The sequence below is a fragment of the Nyctibius grandis genome, chromosome 1 (assembly GCF_013368605.1).
Source record: "Nyctibius grandis isolate bNycGra1 chromosome 1, bNycGra1.pri, whole genome shotgun sequence".
In the NCBI taxonomy this organism is placed as follows: domain Eukaryota; kingdom Metazoa; phylum Chordata; class Aves; order Nyctibiiformes; family Nyctibiidae; genus Nyctibius; species Nyctibius grandis.
The window spans coordinates 95969317-95993771 of NC_090658.1; the positions used below are offsets into that span (position 1 = coordinate 95969317).

At 42.9% G+C, this 24455-nt stretch overlaps 1 protein-coding gene across 6 annotated transcripts in view; it reads left to right on the top strand.

Moving 5' to 3' along the window:
* FILIP1 (filamin A interacting protein 1) overlaps window positions 1-24455 on the top strand; it is a 115342-nt gene that overhangs the window by 69994 nt on the left and 20893 nt on the right. The window contains exon 1 of one of the 6 annotated variants that reach the window (XM_068415901.1): window positions 6654-6727. The exons of the other annotated variants lie outside the window; for them this stretch is intronic. Within the exon in view, the coding sequence (XP_068272002.1) occupies window positions 6717-6727 (11 nt within the window). The 5' untranslated portion in view covers window positions 6654-6716. Of the gene's footprint in view, window positions 1-6653; window positions 6728-24455 lie in introns of those variants that run through there. 6 annotated transcript variants of the gene reach the window in all.

Here is a 24455-nt window from a genome sequence, read left to right on the forward strand (position 1 = left end):
TTTAAAAAAAGCTCTGAGAAAAATACTTAAGGCAAGTTCAAAGAAGAAATGCTTTTGAGGAAACCACAGTCTGGTGGCAGACATTTGCAAAAAGCCAGGAGCCAAATTGTTCAGTGCATTTCCTGAGCTCAGTTCAGCGCCAGCTTTGAGTAGATGGCACATGAGCTACAGTGACCATATTTCCTGGTTTAATAGCTGCTGTTTTTCTGTCTCTGTTTTCCTGGGTTGATTGGCAAACTTTAAAGGACAAAAATGCTTCTGCATCTTAGCAATTTGATTCTCTTAGCAGAAAATAAAAAATTTGTTGTATTTCCAAGTAAGGAGCAATTTCACATCTGATTCTCATAGATGCCATTTTTTCTCTATGCTGAATATGTGTGTGTGTGTGGACATGTAGGCAACTAATATGCTACAAAAGTAAAAGTGGTATTAAAATATCATTTACATTTTTATTTACATTTTATATTCACTTTTATTTGACAACTATTGCTGCCTTATTATTCCAGCTCAACTCATGAACACCACTAATTAGCCTAAGATTATGACCCATTTCGAACTGACTTCCTTCAATGAATTGATTAAAAAGCTTTCTGTCTCATTGCTGCTGCTGCGATGTCAGGTCCCATCTCTGTGGGTGTTTTCTCATACTCTTCCTGCTCTTTTGTGTCTTTTAAATTTCAGTTTTTCTATATTCTACAATATTTGGGAAAACAGCAATAAAAAAAGAAGAATTTGAGTTTGAACTTCTGTTGAAAGCAGATTTTTAAGAGCAACTAAATCCACCGACTTTAGTTGCCAGTGCCTCTGTACTGGTGGCTGCAGGGGAAGAATTGCAGTGCTGAAGCCCTTTTGATTTATGTTGGGTGACACGAGAAACCTGATGTTTGCTATTTAATCCACTTTGTTTGTCTAAGGCACTAATGAGAAAATTCAGTTCAAGTTTAGTAGCGACCAAACAGAGAGAACATGGCACGTAACTAAACATAGAAAACCAAGCATGCACGTCCATCCCTCCTCAGGGTCCTTCTCCCAGATCACTTGCAGAGGAGATTAGCAAAATCAGGATGGGATGGAAACCACTCATTAGTGTATGGTCTTAAATTATCTCAACTCCTCATCTTTATTTGCTGAGTGCACATGAAGCTGAGGCTGCACCCACATCTTTGTAGGTATTAAAAACTGGAAGTAGTATAGTTTGAGGGCTATATTCATGGAGAAAGAGAGGGTGATGGAATGACTTCTCAGGGAAGCCCCACAGTGGCAATCAGCAACAGATTTTTGTCTATTAAAACATGTACGTTAAAACATACAAAAAAATCCCCATATTCACTTCATCTGTGTATTAGGACAGAGAACTGGCCTACCCAAAGGCATTTCTCAGGGTCCTGCCTAGCGTTCTTGTTTTATAAGTACCACTATATATATAATTTATTTTACTGTGGTGCTTTGAGGCCTGAGGGTTATTTTACTAAGAGCTGAACAGACTTGTAGTCTCCATGAAAAAAAAAAAGGGACACGGAGTTGAACTCTGCCCGCAGCCACTCTGCTGCACTCACAGTTATAATGTTAATGAGACAGGGTGCGCCAGAGGAAGAACAGTCCTGTGGGATAGTCATCTCACAGCAGTCTGGAACAATGAGAGCAGTAATAATTTCTGTCCTGGTTCTAAGTAATTTCTGTCCTCACAGTATTTCACCAATCTTTCCTAACTATTGATGTCCACACCAACTTTTAGAGGCCACATCTGTTTGAACAAGACAAAATGGAAAATTCTTTAAGAGCAGAAATATGCCTCAATTCTAATGTATTTCTAGCACTCTCTTAATGTATTTACTTTGGAATATTTTTTTGCATACACTTTCACACATTATCTCTAATCCATCCACAACAACATGATATGAAAGCAAACAGTCCCTATGAGGCACTAATTATTAGGTCAGCCTTGCACAGGAAGAAAGTAACAGGAAAACATGATTTGTCAAGAATAATTATTCATGAAAAGTAAAAAAGGAGAAAATTGTACACAGGGATATTCAAAATGTAGACAGCTAGGAGGGGTAAATGGAGAAAGCTTGAGGGCCTAACTGTTGGTGTTGGCTCTGCAACACCAAGTGCAACTAAGCTGTAGAAGGGTTGTGGAAAAGGCTGGCATGTTACAGGAAAAGAGTAGTGACAACCGTTTGCTGGATGGAGATGAAAGAAATCTGGTACTTTTAGTGGAAGGTACTTCTACAGACATGGTGGCTGAAGTGTTTTGCAAATTTCCCTATAGTCCGCTATAATCATATCTAAAGATGGGAATGTTTTGAAAGTTAGGAACAGTATTTTCTATTTTTACCATTCGACCAAAATTCCTCTTTACCATGCTTGCCCACCTCAGCCACTGCTCTCGTACTATCAAGTTGTCCTTGGGCATCTCCTGTCCCTGTGAGTGCAAAAGCAGCCATCTTCGTCCTGAGGAGGCTGAGGAATAAGGAGAAGAGCTCAGAGACCTTTGGTGGCAGATGGTGGAGTAAGGAGTCTCTGGTCTGGCAGGTGGAGAATGAGGGGTCTGACTGGAGCCGCACTGACAATGTGGCTTGCAGTGGACACCTGAAGAGCAGGAGACCATGCAGCAACAGCTGCAATGATAAAGTTGGTCCTCCCATCACAGACACCCTCCTGGTCTTCAGCCACACTTCGGGGAGTGAGCTGGTGGCATGAGCTCAGGCACCAGCTGAGCTGTCTGCAGCTAAACCAGCTATTGGCACTTCCCTGCCCCACAAAGCTCTTGTGTAAAGCCGGCTTAACATGAAGTGGCACTTGGTTATACTCTTCTCTGCCTAGTCCCAGCCCTCTCACCTCTTTAGGGAACTGTAGAAGGGAAAAAAAGAAAGAAAAAACTAAATCTTTAGGATTGAGTATAATCTTTTTTATTTGATCAGCAGAGCTTTTTCTTCTGGTGGAAAGGGGGAGAGCTCTGTGTAACCTCAGCGGTACTTCGACCTCTCAATCGACCTAGGAGATGAGGTTTAAAATCCTAACATTTTTAGAGGTGCTAATCTCTGAACAATTTGTCTTGTACTCTTCTTTTAATCCCATTTGTTGACAGCACATTTTGCTGCTATTAAAAACACTGGAAAGATCACATTGATTTTAATGGTTCAGAAACAGGCTTGTGGTGAGGACCACTGAGCCAGTCCTGCAGGACGGACAGCAGAAATAGCCTGAAAGCCTTCAAAAATGGGGGGAGGAGGGAGTTTCTTTTATATGCATGGGACATGGTTTGCCGAATAGAGGGTGCGATGTGGCAGAAAGGCTTTGTTGGAGCTCGTTAAGGGAGATCTATGCAACTGTGTTGTGAGCAATTTGATCATTTCCAGCATGATCCCTGAGACTGCTGAGACTTTTAGCCCACCACACAATGTGTCAGTAAATACACACCCAGTATCTAATGTAAGTATTGTCAGCGACAGTGTTCCCAGTGCACTGCAGCATTTCACATTTTCCTCAAAAACAAGGCTGAGGATTCAGTCTGTACTTCCTAAGCAGTGCCCTGCTAAATCTGGTTTTAGTTAAACCCTCTTTTTGAAGTACATGGCCATAATTAGATCTGCTTAGAGGAGACAGCAGGACTGTGACCCCAGATCTTTCCTCCACAAAGTTTCCTTTCAGTCTTCACGTAAAATTGTCTCCTCTCTGCCTCCCCCACCACAGCACCCCCAGCAAGGAATGCACTGGCAAGTCCCTCGGAGGTCTGTGATAATACATTCCTCTCAGCTTCAGTCATCCTGGCACCGAGATGCTCTTGGCTGCTCTGCTGGTGATGTAATTCTGGGCCCACATCACCTGCAAAGGAAACTGATCTGCGAGCAATAAAGCCCACAGCCGCCTTGAAACAAAAATGGGAGTGTTGATGTTAGCAAGTTTTTAAAATCTTTTTTTTTTCCCCTTTTTGCATTTCTACTTCTATTACCAAAGCTCCCCTTCTCCCTTTTCCCACGAGACGGCAGCACCAAGCCTTTCATTGGGAAGTGCCTGCCTTTTTGTTTCCCTTTATTTCATGGACTCAAGCAAGTGTAAAGGCTGGAGTGTGACATAGCCTGGAGGTTTTGTGTGCATTACCTTTCCAGTTTGCATTTCTCTTGATTTTTATGGAGACTGTAAAATAAAGAAGCTGGCAGGAAGACAGAGGGGCAGAGTATCCATCAGTCAATTACTTGTTTAGGGAACAATCAAGCCAAAAGTATGAAGTGTTCAGGGCTAATAAATCTCTGTGATTTACCAGTTTAAGGCCAAATTCTGTGGTAAGAATAGCCCCACATAGAAACGTTGGCGTGAGATGTATGGTGCAAACATATAGCACAGATTTTGGCCTATAACTGTGTGATCTGTTGGTGATTCCTTTAAAGTCGGGAAATTAAGTTACTTTACAGAAAGATTTTTGCTATTTTTTTCTCCAAGAGTTCTTAGCCATATTTGTACTCTGACTTTTTTCTCATATGGTGATTGTTTCTGTGTCCTGGTTTCCAAATTGTGACCCAAAAAAAGGAAAAGCCAGCCTGATGGGACTGTGGGAATTCACCATTGCCTACAGTAGTTACTCATCTTACTGCACATTATTGGCTGTAGTAGAGCTCTGAGTCACTCTCTGTCTACTTTTCCGTAAGTGCATCTCTAAACTTTTAATCTTATAATGTAGAAGACAAGGGCAACAGCACAGTTTTTATTCTTTTCTTTCAGGCTGACATGCTATCTGTATGGTTTGGAAACACTGGCTATTTTCTGTCAATGTAATATATTCACAGGATCACAGATCACAAATTCTGTGGTAGTCTATTAAAAGAAATAAATGAAAAAACCTGGCAATGACAAATACCATTTCTGCACAGTTAAGTAAATCTGAAGGTCATCCATTTTGCAGGTCCTGTTTTACAGCTCTAGCTGACTGCAACGCAGAGACTGCTCAAAGTTTATGTTTTAACTAATGAATCTGGTCCCAAGTTCCAACAAAACGGCTCCAAAGGTAATTTAAAAACGAGAGAACAAACAGCCACATCGGACTGTGGAGAAACAATATGAAAGTATTGCGAGTCTTACACAATGTCAGGCTTGCCATGAGCTGGGACTAATCCAAATCCATCTCTTCACACTTGGATAGTCCTCAAAACTGTCCAGTCTTTCAGTCACTTCTGGGATTATATAAAATGGCATCATGTGTTGTTTCAGCTATTCTTCCAAAATTATTTCTAAGTAGGCATCAGCTTCATAGCCCTTGAGAGAGAATTATTATACAAAACTATATGTAGTTCATTATTCCTAGCGAGTTTGCTTGCTAAAATCATCAATTCAAATGCTCCCAGGGTCAGACGGGGGGAAAAAATTACTTCATTCCAAATCTACTCACGAACCCAAACTCTGTCCAGGGTGCAATAGGTAACAATTTTAACATTTAAGGGGCCTTTGGCATGTTTCAGAGTTATTATACTACTGAAACAAATATCAGTTCACAGCTCTACTGAGGTCATCTTTTTAAGTTGTCATTTTTTTAGGCAAAGAAAACAAGAACTGAATCAGGGTCATGGAGGGAAAATTGCTTCCTCATTCAGAAAGATTAGAAACAGGTTTCAGCTGAAGTGCCAGTTTTCAGTGAATTTCTAAAAAATTTAGATAGATGCCACTTATTTACAAGTATAAATATATGCTAACAGGCACTCAAGCTTGAACATGTTGGATATTTGCTTTACATTTAAATGGAAGTTTATCTGTGCAGAGATGTACAGACTGATTAGTGAAGTATGTGATTCACTGTTTTGATTAATGCCCTACAAATATTCAAGACCTGTTCTACATAGTCAGATAACTTCCACTCAGTTGTGTGAAGAACCTCAAGATGTCATCTGACTTGGGGTGTTATCCTGACTCAGTGAGCCTGTATAGAAGCTTTCCTAACACTAAACAGATGTAATGTTTTTTCCATCTTCTTTCCCATAAAGGGTGCTAAGTTGTGCATCCCTTCTCATTCCTGCAGTATCTCCACCAGCAGTGAAGAATACCAATAATGAGCTTTATATTTGCATCATTTCAGTTTTCATTTCTTTTTAAGGCTTATATGTGGAAAAATTTTAAGGCAGAAGAAAAAATCCAGGGGCTGCAAAAATCCAAACCAAACATTCTTGTGAAATTTGCCGAACCTGTGCAAACGTGAGGACGAAGAAATGCAGAATGCAAAATGTATAATTCAGCATATATTTGTAAATTGCCTGTGATTATAATACTGTGTTGCCATAGTGTTTTGACTAATTTTTTTAAAACTCATTAAAAAATGCCATTTTGGGTGTAAGATAATTATTATAATTGTCATCAAGGAAAATCTGATTGCTTAATTCACAAGACCAGCTAGTCAAAAAACCAATTCAAATAACCCTGTGATTATGCCATTCACCTGGACTATGGGAGACTTTCATTCCTCCCATCAACCTGTTGGGATCCAAACCCACCTCTCTGAGGAGGCCTTCCAGGTCATGTCCTTGGATCTCTTGGGGTGTCTGTTCCCATTCTTCCCAGGTAAAATTTTTCCACTTTTACAAGTCACTTACTTACATACTTTTTGAGTTCTTTTCAACAAAGGGGTGAAAATCTTCTTGTAGGTCAGTGCCTGGGTATTCAAATTCCCCCAGACACAGGGATTCACTGGACCAGATCTCTCCATCTTCCAAAAAGTGAGGATTTTTCACATGCTGATTTGGTGAGTAGTGCCAAGATATGGTCCTCTCTATCTGCTGCTTTCCTTAAAACGACAGTGATGCAAATAAATTACTTATTCAAAATGAACAAATGTTTCACTGAAATCCACATGAAACTTTTTTTTCACTTGAATGAGAGAGAAAAATAAAGTGCTTTTCTTTTTTCTTTGATAATTACTTATTGAATTTTGATTCAGCTCTGGAACTGAAAAATCAATTACTCACACAGCTCTGTTATCCAGTTGCTTATGTTAGCGAATGATTAATAGTAATGTAGCTGAATATGTAATGCCCTAATGAAAAAAAGATAAAGAAATGAGCAGAAAATGAGGCTAAATCACAGCAGAGTGGCAGCAATGCTTTTCTGATGATAGCAACTATGTCATACGTGAAAAAGCATCTCTTGGTGACAAGTATATATATCACAGGATGAAAGCTCCTCTACAGTTCCGTTTAAAATGTTTATTTTCAGAGGAACTGGAAAGGGATAGACATATTCTCTTTCATTATTTAAATATCAGGCTTTTCCTAGATGACTTAACTTGTTTTAAAATGATGCATAGCTTTTAACATTTTTTAATTTTGCAAATTACCGGCTGGGATGCAACACTGGTTTCCAAAAACAGTGGGGTCAAAACAGTGTCCATACTGGTGAAAGGCAGGGAGGTGGTGTGGAGGACAGAGCATTGCCGCTTGTAGTTGTTGCACAGCTCATGCTTTGTGGGCACTGCTAATCCTACAATGGAGAAGAGCATGTCCTGGTTTTAGTGGCTCATGTCCTTACCTGACAGACCATGTGTTGTTGGTCCCACTTGCTTTCGGTGGCAGGCACTATTGCTTTGTGTCCATCATTAGCACCCTGAGCTCTCTACATCCAGCTTCTTCAGGTCTTAGGAAATAACTAATCTGTAAAATCACCAACCTGACGCTGGATTTTATGAGCACAAAGCTGGCATTGTTGCAATTCCTTTGAAGTCAGTAGAGCTCTTCTTGATTAATGGGATTAATGAGAATCAGGGTAGGAACTCTGAAAATGTTAAAATAGTGTGTGTGTATGTACCTGTAGAAGTATATATGTGCATATATAAATGTATTACATACATCAGTTTCTTGAGTGGAGTTACAGCTCCTGATAAGAGTTTGCTCTCCAGCAAAATAACTTATCAACAATATTTATCTCCTGTATGATTATATTTTTATATAAATTTTACATGCATTTCTGTTTATGACAATAATAATTTATTGCTATATTATTTTTACATAATTTCTACAGCCAAATAATGCCTTTGTATTTTGAATTATTTTGGTCAGTATTGCCTATTGATTCTACCAAGGAGGCTGCAAGCTTTTCCAAACTGATTTTGCCTCTCTGTGTGTGTGAGGCATCATTTGCACTTATGCCACTATAACACTTTTAAAAATAATAGTAATTTGTAAGTGAGGATGCTCAGTGGAAGTCAACAGCTGACAACCAAATATCTGATTAGAAAATAACAGGACAGGATCCATAAGGCCTGCAGTTATTCAGAGGGCAACACAGACATGGTAAAAAGAAATTTTAAGGCAAGCAGAGGCAAGAAGAACACCTTCTAATTCACACTTACTTACTGTATGAAACTGGCTTGGTTTCTCCTTGCTTGCTCTCCATCTGGGTACATGAGTTTTCCCTGTCCTTTCCTTTCACCGTCCAAATGCTCAACTGGCTGGTGGTTAGGACTTCATCTTGGAAAGGGGTAGTGCAAGCTGGAATCATTTCAGACTGAGGAGAGAAATAAAACCAGGTATGACACTCCCTGGGCAAGTAATGCAGCTCACGGGCACTGCTGCAAGAGGCAGCCTCCTTGCAAGTCTGCCTTTGAATGGAAGCACCTATGGCTCCCGTCCTTGTGCGATGGCTGTGGTCAGCCCGTGTCTCCCTGGTCCTCAGAACAAGCACCTTGCTGTTCTGTGTGTAAAGACATTTATTTCACGAGGCCCAAATAACCTCAGGTGGAGAACAATGTTCAGTTCAGGCAAGATAATGGGACTTCCAAGGATGGGCAACAGCAAGTTTGGGCAATCAAGATACAGATCTGCCCAAAAATCAGGTGTCTATGAACATTCAGATTCATATGCGTGTGGTTTGGTTTTTTTTTTCATCTTTCCCTCTTTAAATTCTTCATTAATTGCATTCCAGAAACCTATGTGAGTCTTTTTTTGGATCCTGCTCTAAGCAACTAGAAGTAGGAGGTTAAAATAGCAGGCTCAAATCTCAGGAGAATCTAGCTCCTGGGTGAGTGCTGTGGGGTGTACAGTGGGGACAGTCTCTTCTGTAATTGCCTCTCAATAGACACAAGTCCTCTAGTGCAAGCAGCAAACCTAAGAATTGCAGGAGCTGTAGTACTTAGCTATGAGGTAGTAGAAAATCTTTGTGTAGGTGAAGGTTTGTTTTGTTTGGGTTATTTTTTCAGGGTGGTGGTGAGTTTTGTTTGGGGTTTTTTTGGCAGGGGAGGTGTCCATTTATGCTGCACCGAACACAGTGGCAAAAAGCACTAGCAAAAGTGGGGTTGTGAGACGGATGTGGTGGGCAGATGTGTGCTTCTTTGTTTTCAGGGCAAGAGCTGAGGGTCCTGGTATGAATGTTAACAGAAATAGCCCTCATAGCCTTTCAGTTGGGCAGTTGGGACATGGCATATTAGGATGTGGTGTGACAGCCAGGATTACTCAGTGCTGATGTTGTTAAAATCTATCAGTCTCTTTTTAGGTCATAAAAGCAGCCACTGACTGCTCTTTTACAGCATTTTAAAATTTTACTGTGGATTCATTATTTCCTAAATCACTGAATATGGTGCTCATGGGAAGTCATGTTTAAAAATCAAGAAGGAATCTTCATGAGATTATTTACTTTTCTGTGCTTTTATAGGTGTGTATTGTTTTATCCTTATGTCAAGCTGTGACTGAAGTGGCCAAATATAATATAAAACAGTGCACACATAGCCTGTATTTCTAAGAAAACCTGAGACCCTGCATTAAGGGAGATGGAGTTTTTATATCGACTCCACTTGAGCAGACTTTTGCTCTCAAGCTGCATTGCTGTTGTACAGCTGTGTGAGCTTTTCCATGCTTGACTAGCCCAGCGTGTGCAATTATATGAATGATGCTACTTACTAAATCCAGATTTTTAAGCTCTTCACTCTTTTTTTTAACACTTTTCCCATGTTTGAGACCCTGTCATGGTGACTCCAGACACCATCACTTGGGTTGCTTGATGCTAAAACAAAGCAACAATTCTTTGGTGCTTGTTTTCTCTTGTTTTTCCTACCCACTTGTTTTATTCACTTTATCAAATAAATTATTAAAAGGAAGTCCAGAAAATATCAGCAGGAGTTAGAGGAACAGAGCAAGAACTGAACCAAGGGAACTGGAAGGTAAAAGACGAGGAATAGTGAAGAGGCAGGTTTAGGACAGGGGATGGCAGCCACAAGACAAAGAATATGGGAAGTGAATCTGAATTAAGAGATTAATGAGAACTGAGGGAGTGACGAGAGGAACTAGATGCTGGTGAAAGTAGAGCGCTGTAGAGCCTGCCACGTGGATGACAGAGGGAAGAAAGATAGAGAGATGAAGATGTAAAAGAGACAGAGCTGCAAGCAGAAGAAGACATATAAAGAAAAATACAGCAAAAATGAAGCAGAAGGCATCATATCGATGATGTTGCTTGATGCAGTATAGCACAGGCACTGGGACTTCCCAGAATTTGTTTGCACCAACAGATGATTCACTTTAGGGAAAAAAGTAATTCTGCCTTGATTTTCAGTTTGCAGTAAGGGAATATTCACCACTGTTCTTTATAAGTTACTTATTCTCATGCTTAAAAATATGACCCTTACCTCTGAATGGAGTATTTCTGTTCTGTAAACCCACACTTGGAGACGTCAGGTGAGGGGAAGGCAGCAGAAGGGGCAACAAAGGAGAGTCAGCTGCCAAGAGAACAAAAGGAACACACAGGTGAAAATCAGTCAGGCTTAATTCATGTCCCAGACCCAGCGTGAGCAAAAGGGGCCAAAACACTGCCAAAAGACTAAGTCTCTCCCAGTAAGCTGAGAACAGGCACGGCTCTCCCTGCTCTCATAGCCTCGAGCTCACTCCTCCACGTCATTTTTCCACATGAACACCCAGCACAACAAAAGTGAGTAATTTAGAAAAACAAGTGTGGAGACCAGAGCAGATAAAGACAGCATTAGTGGGGTGCTCTGATAAAGCTGATAAAGCACAGTTACATGAAGCAGCCAATGCTAAAAATGGCAGGTCCACGGGGGGGCAGCAAGGAATGTCCCTGCCATGTGGCACTTCACTGAGGTCCTCGACACCTCTGCCCCTGACTCCAGAGATGCTTTGGTCAAAGGGACACAGCCTGCTTCTATGACACTGTTGGTACTTATTCACAAAATAATGATTAAATCATACTATAAAACAGTATCCTTGACGTAGATGGGTCCTACTTCAGATGTAATCACTTTCACTTCAGTGAGTCCCACCAGTATTGGAGATATTGAGCTTTCCCAGATATCAAAAGGATACACAATGAGTGTTAAGAGAGCAGAAAACCAGAAGGGGAAAAAAAAGTGGAAAAGGAAAACAAAGCCAGAAATAATTTTGTTAAACTTTTGAGTCATGCTTCCATAAAAGGCAGCAGATTCTAACGTAAGGCAATTTTCATGCTGCAAAGAGAAAAAGAATTTACAATCTAGGCAGCATGACTTATTTAGAAAGATCTGAGCAGTAATAAAAAAGCCTGCGTGCAAATGTGTGTGCGTGTGTGTGTGCACACAGTTTCTTTAACAGTTGCATGGAACAACCTGTTTTAAATAAGAAGAAAGGTGAACAAAGCCAGTTGTCAGTGCAGCTCACCAAACGAAGTTTTTTAGTGTGCATGACGTATGCCATATAAAATGTATTGCCTGAGATATAACAGCACAGAGTCCAACTTGAAGTCTTTTTCTTAGGCTTTTCCTACAAAGTCATGTTTCAAGAATGTACTGTATTAATCCTCATTATTTATTTGCCTCCAAAGGCCCAAGGGATCACCTTGCTCACTGTATCTTCAGCAGCAAATTAAAGTCAACCTCTCCCCTCCATCAATATTCAATGTTTTCACATTCTATCAAGATGCCATTGACCTATTAAAATGTTACACTCAAGAGTATGCAACTGGCTAAGTAGAAAGTGGAGGACAGGTCTGACTTACCAAATGTTTGACTTACCAAAAGAAGGAAAAAACACCCCAAAATAATGATATAGGATTTTCACTGCTTTGAATGTTTTATGAACAAAAAAAATAAGTCTGGCAAGCAACACAGTGTACTTTTTCATGTATGTAAGTAAACACAAATTTAGGAAAAGTTTAGTTTTGCACAAACAGAAATATTTGGGCTTTTTGTAACATGTTCGAGAACTTGAAGAGAGTTGCAAGCACTGCCTTAGCTGTAAATGTTACATATGTTTCTGCACTGAAGATAAAGAGCCAACAGAGAGCAGGGCAGTCTGCCGGAAAGGCTACAAAGCCCTGTTACAGATAATTTTATAATCAGGTGATCAGTTGTTACAAGTCTCTAAGATCCACAAGAGGAATCCATTGCTGTGCAAAGTTCAGTGAATGTTTAAAGACAGCAACTTGTCAAAGAAATGTGTAGTCTATTAGTACATCATTAAATAGTTAAACCAATTCTGTCCTTTGCTTCCCAGTTACTCTCCTCTATAGCAGACAACTGTGCCAGATGCACAGTACAATTTCTGACTTTCAGAGGTGAGTTGGAATTTGGGATTCCTATCTATTCCCTCCCCTGCTTTTATTTCTTGGTGCTTTTCTTATCCAGTTTCACAATGTTGCAAGTGCTGCTTTACTCAGGAATGCATTTCTTGGACTACTTCATCCCAATGAAATCATAAACAAAAAGATTAATGAAATTCTGGGGAGCGAGTTAGATTTTCCCAGCCTTTGATGGGACTTAAAAGTGAAGGTACTCTTGAGAAATAACAACGTATGGAGTACCTTTATATTTTTATATATACACATAATTATATACACACATAATTATATATACACATAATCCTGTGCAGTAAAAGAAAAGTTGTAAAGGTTAACTGCAACATCCTGCGTGATGTCCTCTATAGCTCTGTCACTGCCATAGTGGTGGGTACCTGGAGTAGTTGGACTGGTGATGGAGAATACTTCAGTTATGAAGTCTGGTGGTGGTACAGACACACCTCAGCTAGTGCAGGGTGTGTAGGCTCACCACCAGCATGCTGCACTTTCTCTAACAAGTCTTGCATCCAGTTGTCTGCTGACTCACAACCAGACAACTTCAGTGACTCTACATCACCTTCCCTGGGCTTTTATTTCTAAGTTGCAGAGTAAGCTGAGGGAGCTGGCGGTCTGGGATAAGTCCCCTGTAGGGGTCACTGGTGGTCACAGTTGCCACTGGTTACTATCTTGAGGCACTGTATATAGTGTATGTCACCTTGTCTTAGTGATCTGACCTAATTTAGGTTTTTTTTCAACATGAGGTTGGTCAGGCCCTGGAACAGGTTGCCCAGAGAGTATGTGATGTCTCCATCCTTGGAGGTGTCTGAGACTTGGGTAGGGCAAGCCCCGTGCAACTTGCTCTAACTGGACATGTGGAGGGCTGGACTAGACATCTCCAAGGTTCTTTCCAACCTCGACCATTCTCTGGCACTCTCCAGAGGACTCCACGTGCTTCCTTGTGACTCTGCTTGCACCAGGGCGAGAGGCGGTGGCTTAGACTGGGACAGGCTTCGTGGCATCCTCTGGGCATTAACGTGTCCCTTGCCAGGCAGGGACACTGGCAATGCCTGCAGTCACCCTCTGGTCTTCTCACAGCACATTATTGTTCCGTCTGCTGTTCTTTTTCTGCCAAATTTGTGACGAGTAGAGGTAATGCCGTGAAGTCTGTGGTGTGGGCAGGAGTCCGCTGCATGTCTGCTGTGACTGTGAGTGGTCAGACTTCACGAAATGGGTAATCCCTTCTGTCCTGGATCCCCAGTGCCCCCTGTCTTCTTCATGTCACATCTGTACAAAGCTGACTGCTATAGACTCATAGCTGCTTCCCTAATATAAATATTGGATCCCCTTCATATCCCTGAAATTTCTGCTCTGAGCCGAGACCATGAAAGCACAGATGAGGGAAGATGTGTCACTTGCAATTCCAGCCTAGTCCAAGCATGGCATCACGGATCAGAGAAGAGCCAGAGCAGATATGAGGGGACATCTAGGAGGGTTGTGGATTTGAGAGAGGTGGGGGTTAGAAACGGAGCGCAGAGATGAAGAGGACCCTGGGACTGTACGGTGGGTGCTGTGGGACTGGGATGAGCTGTGCAACGAGCTCAGAGCCCAGAGCCAGCCAGGCCATGGTGTGTGACCAGATATCCTCCTGCAGAGCCAGCAGCACCGGCAGGGCAGAGCCTTGCTCTCAGCTGCTGATCACAGTCAAACCCGTCTGTCAACAGAGAGTTTTGAAACTTCCTTGCAAAGTGCTCCATGCCCTTCTAGTATCAAACTGCCTTGAAGCTGACAACCTCCTATTGCTATCAGTTATGTTGTTAACTCAGGCGCAGACTTTTATGCAGGCAATCTAAAGGATCTAAACTCTTCTGACAATATCTCCCTAAGTGCCAACATAATGCCACATCATTAAGTTTCGATGGTGGATATCTATTTTAGTGTTTGCCATTGTTCATGCAATTTCCTCTTTTTAAAGAATATGTAGCTCTACCAGAACAGTTATTAGGACAGCAAAGGACATGGTAAGTAGATTAAGCAGAACATTTGTCTGCTCGATGCATGTGATCGTTTGTAATTGCATAATCAAACACAAGTTTTGTACAGAAACCTTTCCTCTGACACTGTAAAAATAGAAACATATTGAGATGCATCAGCTTTGCACATAGGAGGCAACAATTTCTCTGTAGGACCCCAACTCCATCTTTTGGAAAGTAGGTAGTAAATGAGGTAGGGGAATATAAGAAGGGAGAGAATGATTAAGGCTGGTATATGTTTCCTTGGAAAATGTGACCCCACCCCTGTTGAGTTTGTGTGACGGATCTCCTACATGGTGCTAGTTAAGTCATGTGAAGCTAATTTACAGGGGCAGTGAACGTTTCTCACTCTAAGACTGATTCTCATTTTGAGGAGCTTGGAGATGTGGGCTCTGACGTGCAGGAGTCTGGAGCATCCACTGCTGGGCTGGAGGCAAACGGGGCTGTGATCTGAGCACAAGCAGCACCCACCCTTGCAGCACTCCGAAAACCACATCCCATGTACCCCAGAGCAGGTGTTCAACCTAGGCCCTAGTCCCTTTGTGCTTCTATTTCCCACCCAAACATGAGCAGTTCTGTTCTCAGCAGAGTCTGAACAGTGTGTGGTAAACAGGGCCTTGAATAAAGAGCATAAAATCAATCATTAAGCACCTGCTTTTCAAATGAGCACTGTCCAGACTGTATGCTGAATGAGGTGAGGGTCCTGAGGAAAAATAATGAAAGAACATAAAATCAGATAGTTTCTCAAAAATATAAACACACACACTGGTCCATTTTTGTGGATAATAATATTTGACATTATACGCTTTCAGTGGTTTTGGATATTACAGGCGTCTTAAAAAAAGAGGAAGGTGAATGGGAAGGGGAAGGGGAAGAGGGAAGAAAAGGGGAAGGATAAAAGGAAGGGAAAGGGAAGAGTGGTATCTGGTTCCCCTTGTAAAGACTGAAAAGGTGACCGTGGGCAATCTAGGGAATCATTAGGCAAATGGAAGGAATCCCCAAATTCTTTTATGTTGGTTTGGGAACAAAAGGGCTGATTTAGGACTTCTCTAGTGCAGGGAGCTAACAGAATGGTGCTTTTCAGACCTCATGCAGACTCTCGGTTAGTCTTGCTACTATGCGTGGATTTTCAAAACCAAATATGTATGTATATTAAATCCACAGGGGATTTTCTTCATGCATGCACGCCTTTATCAACTGATCTTAAGATCCGCCAGTGCTTACCAACAGTAGTAGTGTCACTTCAAACACCAGGAAGACAAGAGAAAAGCAACAGGAACTTTTCTGGAGTCAGAGGAATGGATTGGCAGCTCGGACTGGAAAGCATCGCTTTTGTGCATCCCAGTTCAGTTAAGCGAAAGCAACTCACAAGGGTTCCCTGCGATCGAATTATTATTTCTTAATCGTTAACCTATAAACTGGAAGCCCGGGGGGTTGCTGTCAATAATAAACTCCGGCAAAGGGCTGCTAAAAGGAAGCTCGGGCAGCAGCCAGCCCCCCAGCCACCCAAACCCTTTCCACCCCTCCTGCCCCGCCGCGGCGCGGCGGCAGCTCCACCCCTTCCCCCTGCCCCGGCCGGCACCGTACAATGCTCCGCCGCCGCCGCCCCGGCCCCCCCGAGCCCCGCGGCCGCCCCGAGCCCCGCGGCCCCCCGGCGCCCCGGCCCCGGCGGGGCGCAGCCGTCACCGTGCAGTGCGCGGGGGACACGGCAGCGGCGTGAGGACGCCGTCCCTCCGGCCGCGGGGCTCAGCCGGCGCGGAGCCAGCCGCGCTGCAAAGTTTTCCTTTCGTATTATTTTTTTGGTAGCTTTTTTTTTATAAAAAAAAGTCTAATTATAAGGTAAGATAATTCAGATTTTTTTAAATTTATTTTTTATTTAAGCAGTCTAATTGTTGTTGTACATGCGCGCTTCCCTGCTTAACTGAACGCACTGGGCATAAGCGTACGCGCCGGCGGGAGGCTGGAGCGGGGTCTGCGTCAGGGGGGGCTCGGGGTGCCCGGGGCAGCCCCCCCGCCTTCCTCCGCCGCGGCTCCGGCTCCGAGTCCAGCTCCGGCTCCGGCTCCGGCTCCAGCCGGGCTGAACGGGGCAGAACTCCGCTGATTTTAATGTTTGGCTGGAGCCCTGGAAGCTGCATCTGGGGGGTGTTGTGCTGAGGAGCTTCCTCGCCCGGACAGCGCTCGGAGGGGTCAGGGAAGGATAACCGCAGCTCGGAGACAGGTTTGGCAAATTTCATCTCTCAGCGGAACGCTGCTGCGTTCTTTTCTTACAGATGCTGTTCGCATGCTTTCTGCTCGTCCCCATCCTCTGACCTGCGAAATTGATGTGGATATCTTAACTGGGCGGTGGGGGGGGCTGGAAGAACGTGCCTGTCCGGTTTCATAGCTTGAACTGGTTTTGGTCGTGTTTTGTTCTTAAAGGTCTTTGGTGCTTTTCTTACGTGAACAAGGTGCTGGAAAGGTGGTGGGACACTGAATCTAGTAGGTGCTCTAATCCCAAAATGCTGCCCTTACTCACTGTTCAGTTGAAGTAAGACAGTTTCAACACAAATGAACTATTTCAGCAAACTGGATTTAAATTTTTACAAAAATCAGTGTTAGAAACAAAAAGAGGAGGAAAAAATGTTGTATAAGACAAACAATGTGTCCTCCTAAGTAAAGAAAATGTTTTCTATGGGATACTTTGGGAACTGTCTGTAGCTTTGAAGTAGCAAGATTATTAATTTGCTTTCGATATCATTTGATACAATCACCTCTCAAAAGTTAATTCAGCATGGAAGAATATGTGTGTTTTTTATGCTTTGACTTTGTATAGTAGGTGGCCACAAAAATTTGTCTTTAGAGTCACTGGAACTGATAGCTAGTTTTTTTACAAGTTTTTATTTTTTTTCACAGTTGACCCTGTGATAAACTGAACAGCAACTGGGGAAGTTCTGTAGCAAGGTCGTTCAAACATTTGTCTCTGTTCCTTCCCTTTAAAGTTTAATGGATAGAGAGGAGAAAGTAACACAGATGTGCTTTATTCTTTTCCTTGCCATGGGATCTGATCTCATTTACATCTTTCTTCTCTCAACTGAGATGGATATGAGGGAAGGACTGAAGCTGATGATTTGAAAGTGTTACCTAATTTTGAATTGCCCAACTGGAGTGTTAGGCCTGATTGTTTCGCTTCCTAGAGAGCCTGACCACCTTTTGGCTCTCTTTGATTTTAGCTGAAATTGTAAGCGCTCAGAATTAGTGAAATTCAGCCTCTGGGTATCGCAGTCTGGCCCCAAACACGGAAGCACTCAGAAATAGTCCTGACACGTGGAGGATTTCCCAGTGGCTGTAGAAATAATCTTCAAAATCAGCTGTTTTACATTAAACGGGAAAAAAAGTTAAGTTAAACCACCTCTTGCTGGTTTTCATTGTCCTGGGATTCTAGCGAGCAGCCTCTCACATCACTTAATGGGCAGCAGCTTTCTAGCTACCACTAGGAAGTTGTCCAGTCTCTCTAACTTTGCATACGCAGTATCAAACTCTTCAAGGTTGAAGTGGAAAGATGAGCCTGTGAAGGCATTTGCTCTCCCAGTGCTTCCTTGGGATTGTTGTGTGAGTGGCAGAAACGCTGTTGGCCCCTCGGGGAGGAAGCATCCTTCATCAGCAGTCAGTCAGCTCATCCTTAGCGTGACCAAGTCCTCATTAACGTGCTTCTCTTAACCCCCACTTACTGGCCGTTCCACAAAATAGGATAGAAGTCATTACATCCCACCGCAACAAACTTTTCGGAATTTAAATGCCAAAATAGGGTACTACAGGAGCAGTATGCCTGAGATGGCTTTGTGCTAGAGCAGCAATGAGGAGCTCTGTGGACCTCCTGGCTGTGTACGAACTCAGTTAAAAGGTCCTCCAGAGACCTTACCTGCTTCCCTCCTTCCCATCCTCTTCCTTCCTTCCTGCTTCCTTCTTCCTGCTGCCCCTGTCTTGATAGCAGGGGAAATAGCTCTCCACCTCTCTCCAGATTGCCCTCTACATTAGCCCCTCCTGCGAGTGCTTCATTAAACACTGGAAGACACCTTGGGAAGCTTGACTTTGTCTGTTTGCAAAGCAGGGAGTTAAACCAGGCCAACGCACCTGAAATGTTGTGCCAAAATATTCCATGTACGCAAACCGCGGGGCAGCTCATGTCCTTTCAGGTCATCTTCTGGCCTGCCCTACCTTACCAGGGTTTCCTTGCATAAGTGAGTGCCCATTTCTATGCTAGAGATGGAAAAGGTCGCATGAACATTTGTGATGTTTTCTCATCTTGATGAAAGTACAAATGGGAAGGGCAATGCAAACACTGGTATAATTTCCCATAAATGTTTTGAGGGCTTTTCATTTTTGCATGCTCTGTTTAAAACATTCTGAAGTGAATGCTTTTTTGAGAAGAGAGGTAGGTTTTTGGAAATCACTGAGCATCTTTCTCTTGATAACTGAAACTTAGTTGCATTTTCTTAAAATATTGTAAGCCACTTTGGAGAATGGCTTCTCATATCAGCTATCAGTGCTAAGCACCGTTTTTATCGTTCCCAGTTTGCTACATTTATTGTATTTCAAATGTAGTCATGATGTTTATGATCCTTCAGAAGGCAAGAAAATGTCTACTGACCACTATTTGTGATTTCTTTTGCAAATGTAGGCAAGAACTAATGGTTCTTGCTAAGCTAAGGTCTTGCTGCAGCTACTGCTTTTACCATTTACAAATAAAATAAATCCCGTCTAAAATCCAGTAATGCCCATTGGAGCTCTTCTGGTATGAAACTATTGCAGTGTCTTTCAAAAACACAAAAACATTATTCTCCAGCTGTAAGTTATAATTCATGTTGAAGTCTCGCTCTGGTCTGCAAAGAGATGCTGTGAAAATGGTAGTGTGGGGTTCCTCCTTTGCATCTCAGTGACTGAACTTGACACATGCAGAAATAAAACAGGAAAAACAATGTATGTGGTTAAGTAAAGTCTGTAGCTTTATTGATTCAATGAATTGATCAGCCTTAAAAAGAACGTTAAACCACCCTGATGGCTAACCAGGAGAGTTAATCCAGTGCAGACTCCAGCAAGAAGTCCTTCAACCACTCTGCATTTCAGATTGGGAGGAGGAGGTACAGCCATCCGTGTCCTCTGTCACTCGTCCTTCAGGGCAGAGACTGGAGCCTGCCTGTGTGAGACACCTCTTCCCAACTTACCCAATGTGCCGTTTTCCAAACTGTGTCTACGCTTTAAACCAGAATTCTGTCTTACAAATACGTTGACACACTAACCAGACTTTCTAGCAGCTGCATGTAGTTAATGGGGAAAAACTGTATGGTATTGGCCAGACTTGCTTTAAGAAAAAATTGTGATCCAAACCTGAAGGAGTGATTAGCCCCAGCCTGAGTAAGGCAGTCAGGACTAGCAGGACAAAGCACAGGAATATAACCATAATGAAAGGACCCAAGTATTGGGTCCTGCACTTGGGGCACAACAACCTCATGCAATGCTACAGGCTTGGGGAAGAGTGGCTGGAAAGCTGCCTGGTGGAAAAGGACCTGGGGATGTTGATCGGTGGCCAGCTGAATATGAGCCAGCAGTGTGCCCAGGTGGCCAAGTAGGCCAACAGCATCTTGGCTTGTATCAGAAATAGTGTGGCCAGCAGACCAAGGAAGTGATTGTCCTCCTGTACTCAGCATTGGTGAGGCCACACCTCGAATACTGTGTTCAGTTTTGGGCCCCCTCACTACAAGAAAGACATTGAGGTGCTGAAGAGAGTCCAAAGAAGGGCAGTGAAGCTGGTGAAAGGTCTGGAGAGCAAGTCTTATGAGGAGCAGCTGAGGGAACTGGGGTTGTTTAGTCTGGAGAAAAGGAGGCTGAGGGGAGACCTTATCGCTCTCTACAGCTGCCTGAAAGGAGGTTGTAGTGGGGTGGGTGTCAGTCTCTTCTCCCATGTAACAAGCAATAGGACGAGAGGGAACGGCCTGAAGTTGTGCCAGGGGAGGTTTAGATTGGATACTAGGAAGAATTTCTTGGTCGAAAGGGTTATCAAGCATTGGACCAGGCTGCCCAGGGAAGTGGTGGAGTCACCATCCCTGGAGGTATTTAAAAGACGAGTAGATGTGGTGGTTAGGGACATGGTTTAGTGGTGGACTTGGCAGTGTTAGGTTGTTGGTTGGACTCAATGATCTTAAAGGTCTTTTCCAACCTAAATGATTCTATGAAGCCCCATCTCTGGAGGGATCAATCTAAAGCTTGGAGGAGGGAAGGGGAAACAGAAAGACCTTGTGCAATAAAATGCTTCAGCACCAAAGGAAGGAGGAGAGGGAGGGCCTGGTTACTGCCCATCCACTCCCACCTTCCTCCTTGCCGGCTGCTTCTAGCACACTGTTCATGAAGGAGGTTAAAACTAAGTCCATAGTTGCTCTTCCTCCACTCTGGTGTCTGCCCACCCTGCAAGCTGAGATTAGTTGTTGAAAGACTTCATGCTCTTAACTCCCAGCATTGCTGCCCACAGACCTCCCTCCTGCTGTCCTAGCGCTGTGAACAGCCAACACTGAAGTCTCTGCAGGGATGCCGGAGGCGCAGCTCCCTGATGCGGTGGGGACCACATGAGGTTGCAGCAGTAGCTTTTGTAGGCCAGTGACCTGCCCCATGCCAGTCACGGTCGGAGGTATCTTCCTTTGTGGTACAAAATCAGGGAACAGCATTGTCCTGGGGTGTTTAACTGAGGCATTTAAGACTTTGCACATATTCATACATAAGAGTTTGCTATTTTATTTATCCCATTTGCTGTAAAGAGGGAGTGTGATCATCCTGAGCACTGCATAGCTGTAGGGCACCCATTCTTCCCGTGGAGAGGACAGATAGCAAGGAGAGGTAGAGACTACCTGGACCCTCATGGCAGCAAAAGACCATGTATTCAGGGAATGACTAGGGCTGCATGTTTTGACATGATACGTGTGGTAACCTGTGGGGAAAAGAGGTGCTGCACAGACAGCAGTGCTTTCCATAGACGAGCAGGCAGTACATTACCCCTCTCCACAAGGAACCTGAGCAGATCTGCCTGCTTCTGCTACTGCGGTCTGGATGCTGAGCCCCTGAGAGTCTTACTGATGAGTGGAGATTATCCAATTTTATCCAAATATTTCTCCCCATCTCTAAAAAAAAACCAAACTGAGACAGCAAATACAGGGACTGGTCTAGGGGTACCAAACTGTTGGCTTGTCAGTGTTTTGGCTGTATCTAGCCTCATGTTATATTATTAAAACTCAACTCTTCTCTCTTCCCTTCTCTTCTCTTCTCTTCTCTTCTCTTCTCTTCTCTTCTCTTCTCTTCTCTTCTCTTCTCTTCTCTTCTCTTCTCTTCTCTTCTCTTCTCTTCTCTTCTCTTCTCTTCTCTTCTCTTCTTCTCTTCTTCCCTTCCTTGCCCTTCCCCTTCCCCTTCCCCTTCCCATTCCCCTTCCCCTTCCCCTTCCCCTTCTCCTTCTCCTTCTCCTTCTCCTCCTTCCCATTCCCCTTCCCCTTCCCCTTCTCCTTCCCCTTCCCTCTCTTCATTTTGACCCTGAATACAGGTGCTTTCAACCTCTTGGCAATCCAGAATGCAGTTGCTCTGGATAACACACTGAAGATATACGTGCTCTGTGTCTCTGAGGTGCTTTTCGTGTTGTGTTAGAGCCCATGCAGGTCTGTGTTACTTAACAAACATTAGCAGCAGCAGTCAGATGAGAAGCCTGATAATAAATCAGTTTTAAGGGCCAAGAGGGGACAACATCACCTTGCAATCCTGCTGAAATTCTACTTTAACCACTGAGGTATGAGAGTTGTACAAGGATGGAAAAGCAGGAGCAAGCTCAAACTCAGCTTTATTTTAGTGTTTAGAAATAACACTGTAAAGGTATAGATTTTGTTTATTACTTTGGCATCTGCACAGATTCGGATGCTGCTTTCCCACCCATTCCTCACAGAACCAGATTTTAGAAGTAGTTTCCCTGGACATGGAAAACACAAGTATTGTCAGCTATCTTCTCTGAAAGTTCACTTGTTCAGCACAGACATGTTAGCAAATTCACCTCCACGTATTGACACAGTCACAGTGCTTTATTTTTGCTTTTTCCAGAGGGGCCAGGCCAGTTACTCCCCACTGCTAACTCTCCTGCTAGGTACAGCAAGGCAGTGACAGTGCCGATGTGCTTTCTTTTCCTGTTGCTCAGTCTCATCCCTGGCATTTCTTTGTCTTAGTTTAACAGATATTTGGGGTTTTTGTAGCGGCTTTCTCGGCTGTATTTCCCAGTAGACTCTCAGGTAATCATGGGGCCATGTGGGGCTAGTGAATTGTTTTGCAGTCTGCTTAACAGTCTGGCTGGCGTGTACCACCTTTAGCAACTGCTGGGTGAAAATCACATTCCCTTTATGAACAGCCTAGGAATTCAAAATCAAAGGCAGTTTTCTGAGCATCTCTAGATGGACTTTCAAGTAGCAAGACTGTTAGAAAGAAAACAAAATGCTGTCTTCCATTTTTTGAATTTATAGGAGTCACCTTAAAATTTTCCTGTGGGACAAAGGAGGCTGGAAATGTTCTCTGTTTTGAAGATCTCGTATTCTCATATATATGTTCATGACTTTGGGAGATGGCTCATTTAGAGCACCACCAGGTTAGGGCATACTGTTCTGTCATAGCAAATAATATTTTGTGGAAGGATGCATACTATTTCTTTAAAAATGTAGCCTGGGGGAGACGAGGGAGAGTTCTTGGCAGAAACTTTTGCATGAAGCAGTGTGATAGAGCAGCCAGGGAATATTTTGCATGCTAATAAAGTTCCTTCCTCAGTGTGAAAAGTACATGCTTTGTGAGTGGCAGCGGTTCTTTTTTTACCTTTTGACATTCTAACTTGACCCATAATGAGACATCCACCAGCACGCCTTTTCAGTCCTTTCCAAAGAGCTGCCAAAACTAAAGAGGTTTTTTTGAGAATAATCTGTGACCCAGCAAGGTTGGCTGTAAGGTTTGTTTGTTTTTCTCTCTCCTGCTGGTTCCTACTATTCTCTTACTCCCACATCCTATCCGACTCTTGTTTTCAAATGCATTCTTCAGCCTTCTCCTGCCCTACCTACTGCATCCTGTGTTCTGCTTTCTGACTTGCTTCTCTTTTCTTATAGCTTTTCTTTCCAGTTCCTGTTCGTTCTGGTCCCAGAGGAACGAGGACTGAAACATTAACAGTTGCTGGAGGACTAAGTTAATATGGCTGTTGTTATGAGTGTAGAGTTCAGGTGAGGGCTCCAGGAGACATCCTTTGTGTACGAGGTTGTGCCCTGGAGTTCTTTGCACCACTTCATTGCTGGGGCAGCAGAGAGGAATGTATATCTGTGCTTCACCCACTACCATCTACAGTCCAGCATTTAAGATAAAAATACTAATAAAAGTCGATCTTTGCTAGGATATGGATGTTCCAGTTATTGCAAGTTAGTTAACAGGTGGTAAATTGCTCTGCTATTATCACTTCACTGTGTCAGTTACAAAGAAGTTGAAAAGCTTCAGACACAGAGTAAGAAAAGCAAGTGGATTTGAATCATCACATGTGTCTTGATGAGGGGTATGGGAGTTGCAGGTACTTTGACAGTGGTTTGAAAAATGTGTCATTTCACAGTAAATTCAGTATGCATACCTGTGTCTTATTTTCTAAGTCATATTGCTGGTTTTACAATAAGGCTGTTATATTAGTAGGGGATATATCCCTGTGTTACCTGTACCTCTTTGTCAGATGAGGATCACCATCCTCATAAATCTGTGCTTACAATACATGCAAGCACTTCCTGTGTTGATGTCAACGTATCCTGAATATAAATCACAGATATAAAATACTTACATTACTTATAATTTCTCCATTGAAATGTTGTGTGGGTAAGGCTGGAAAATTTATGTCTTTATTAT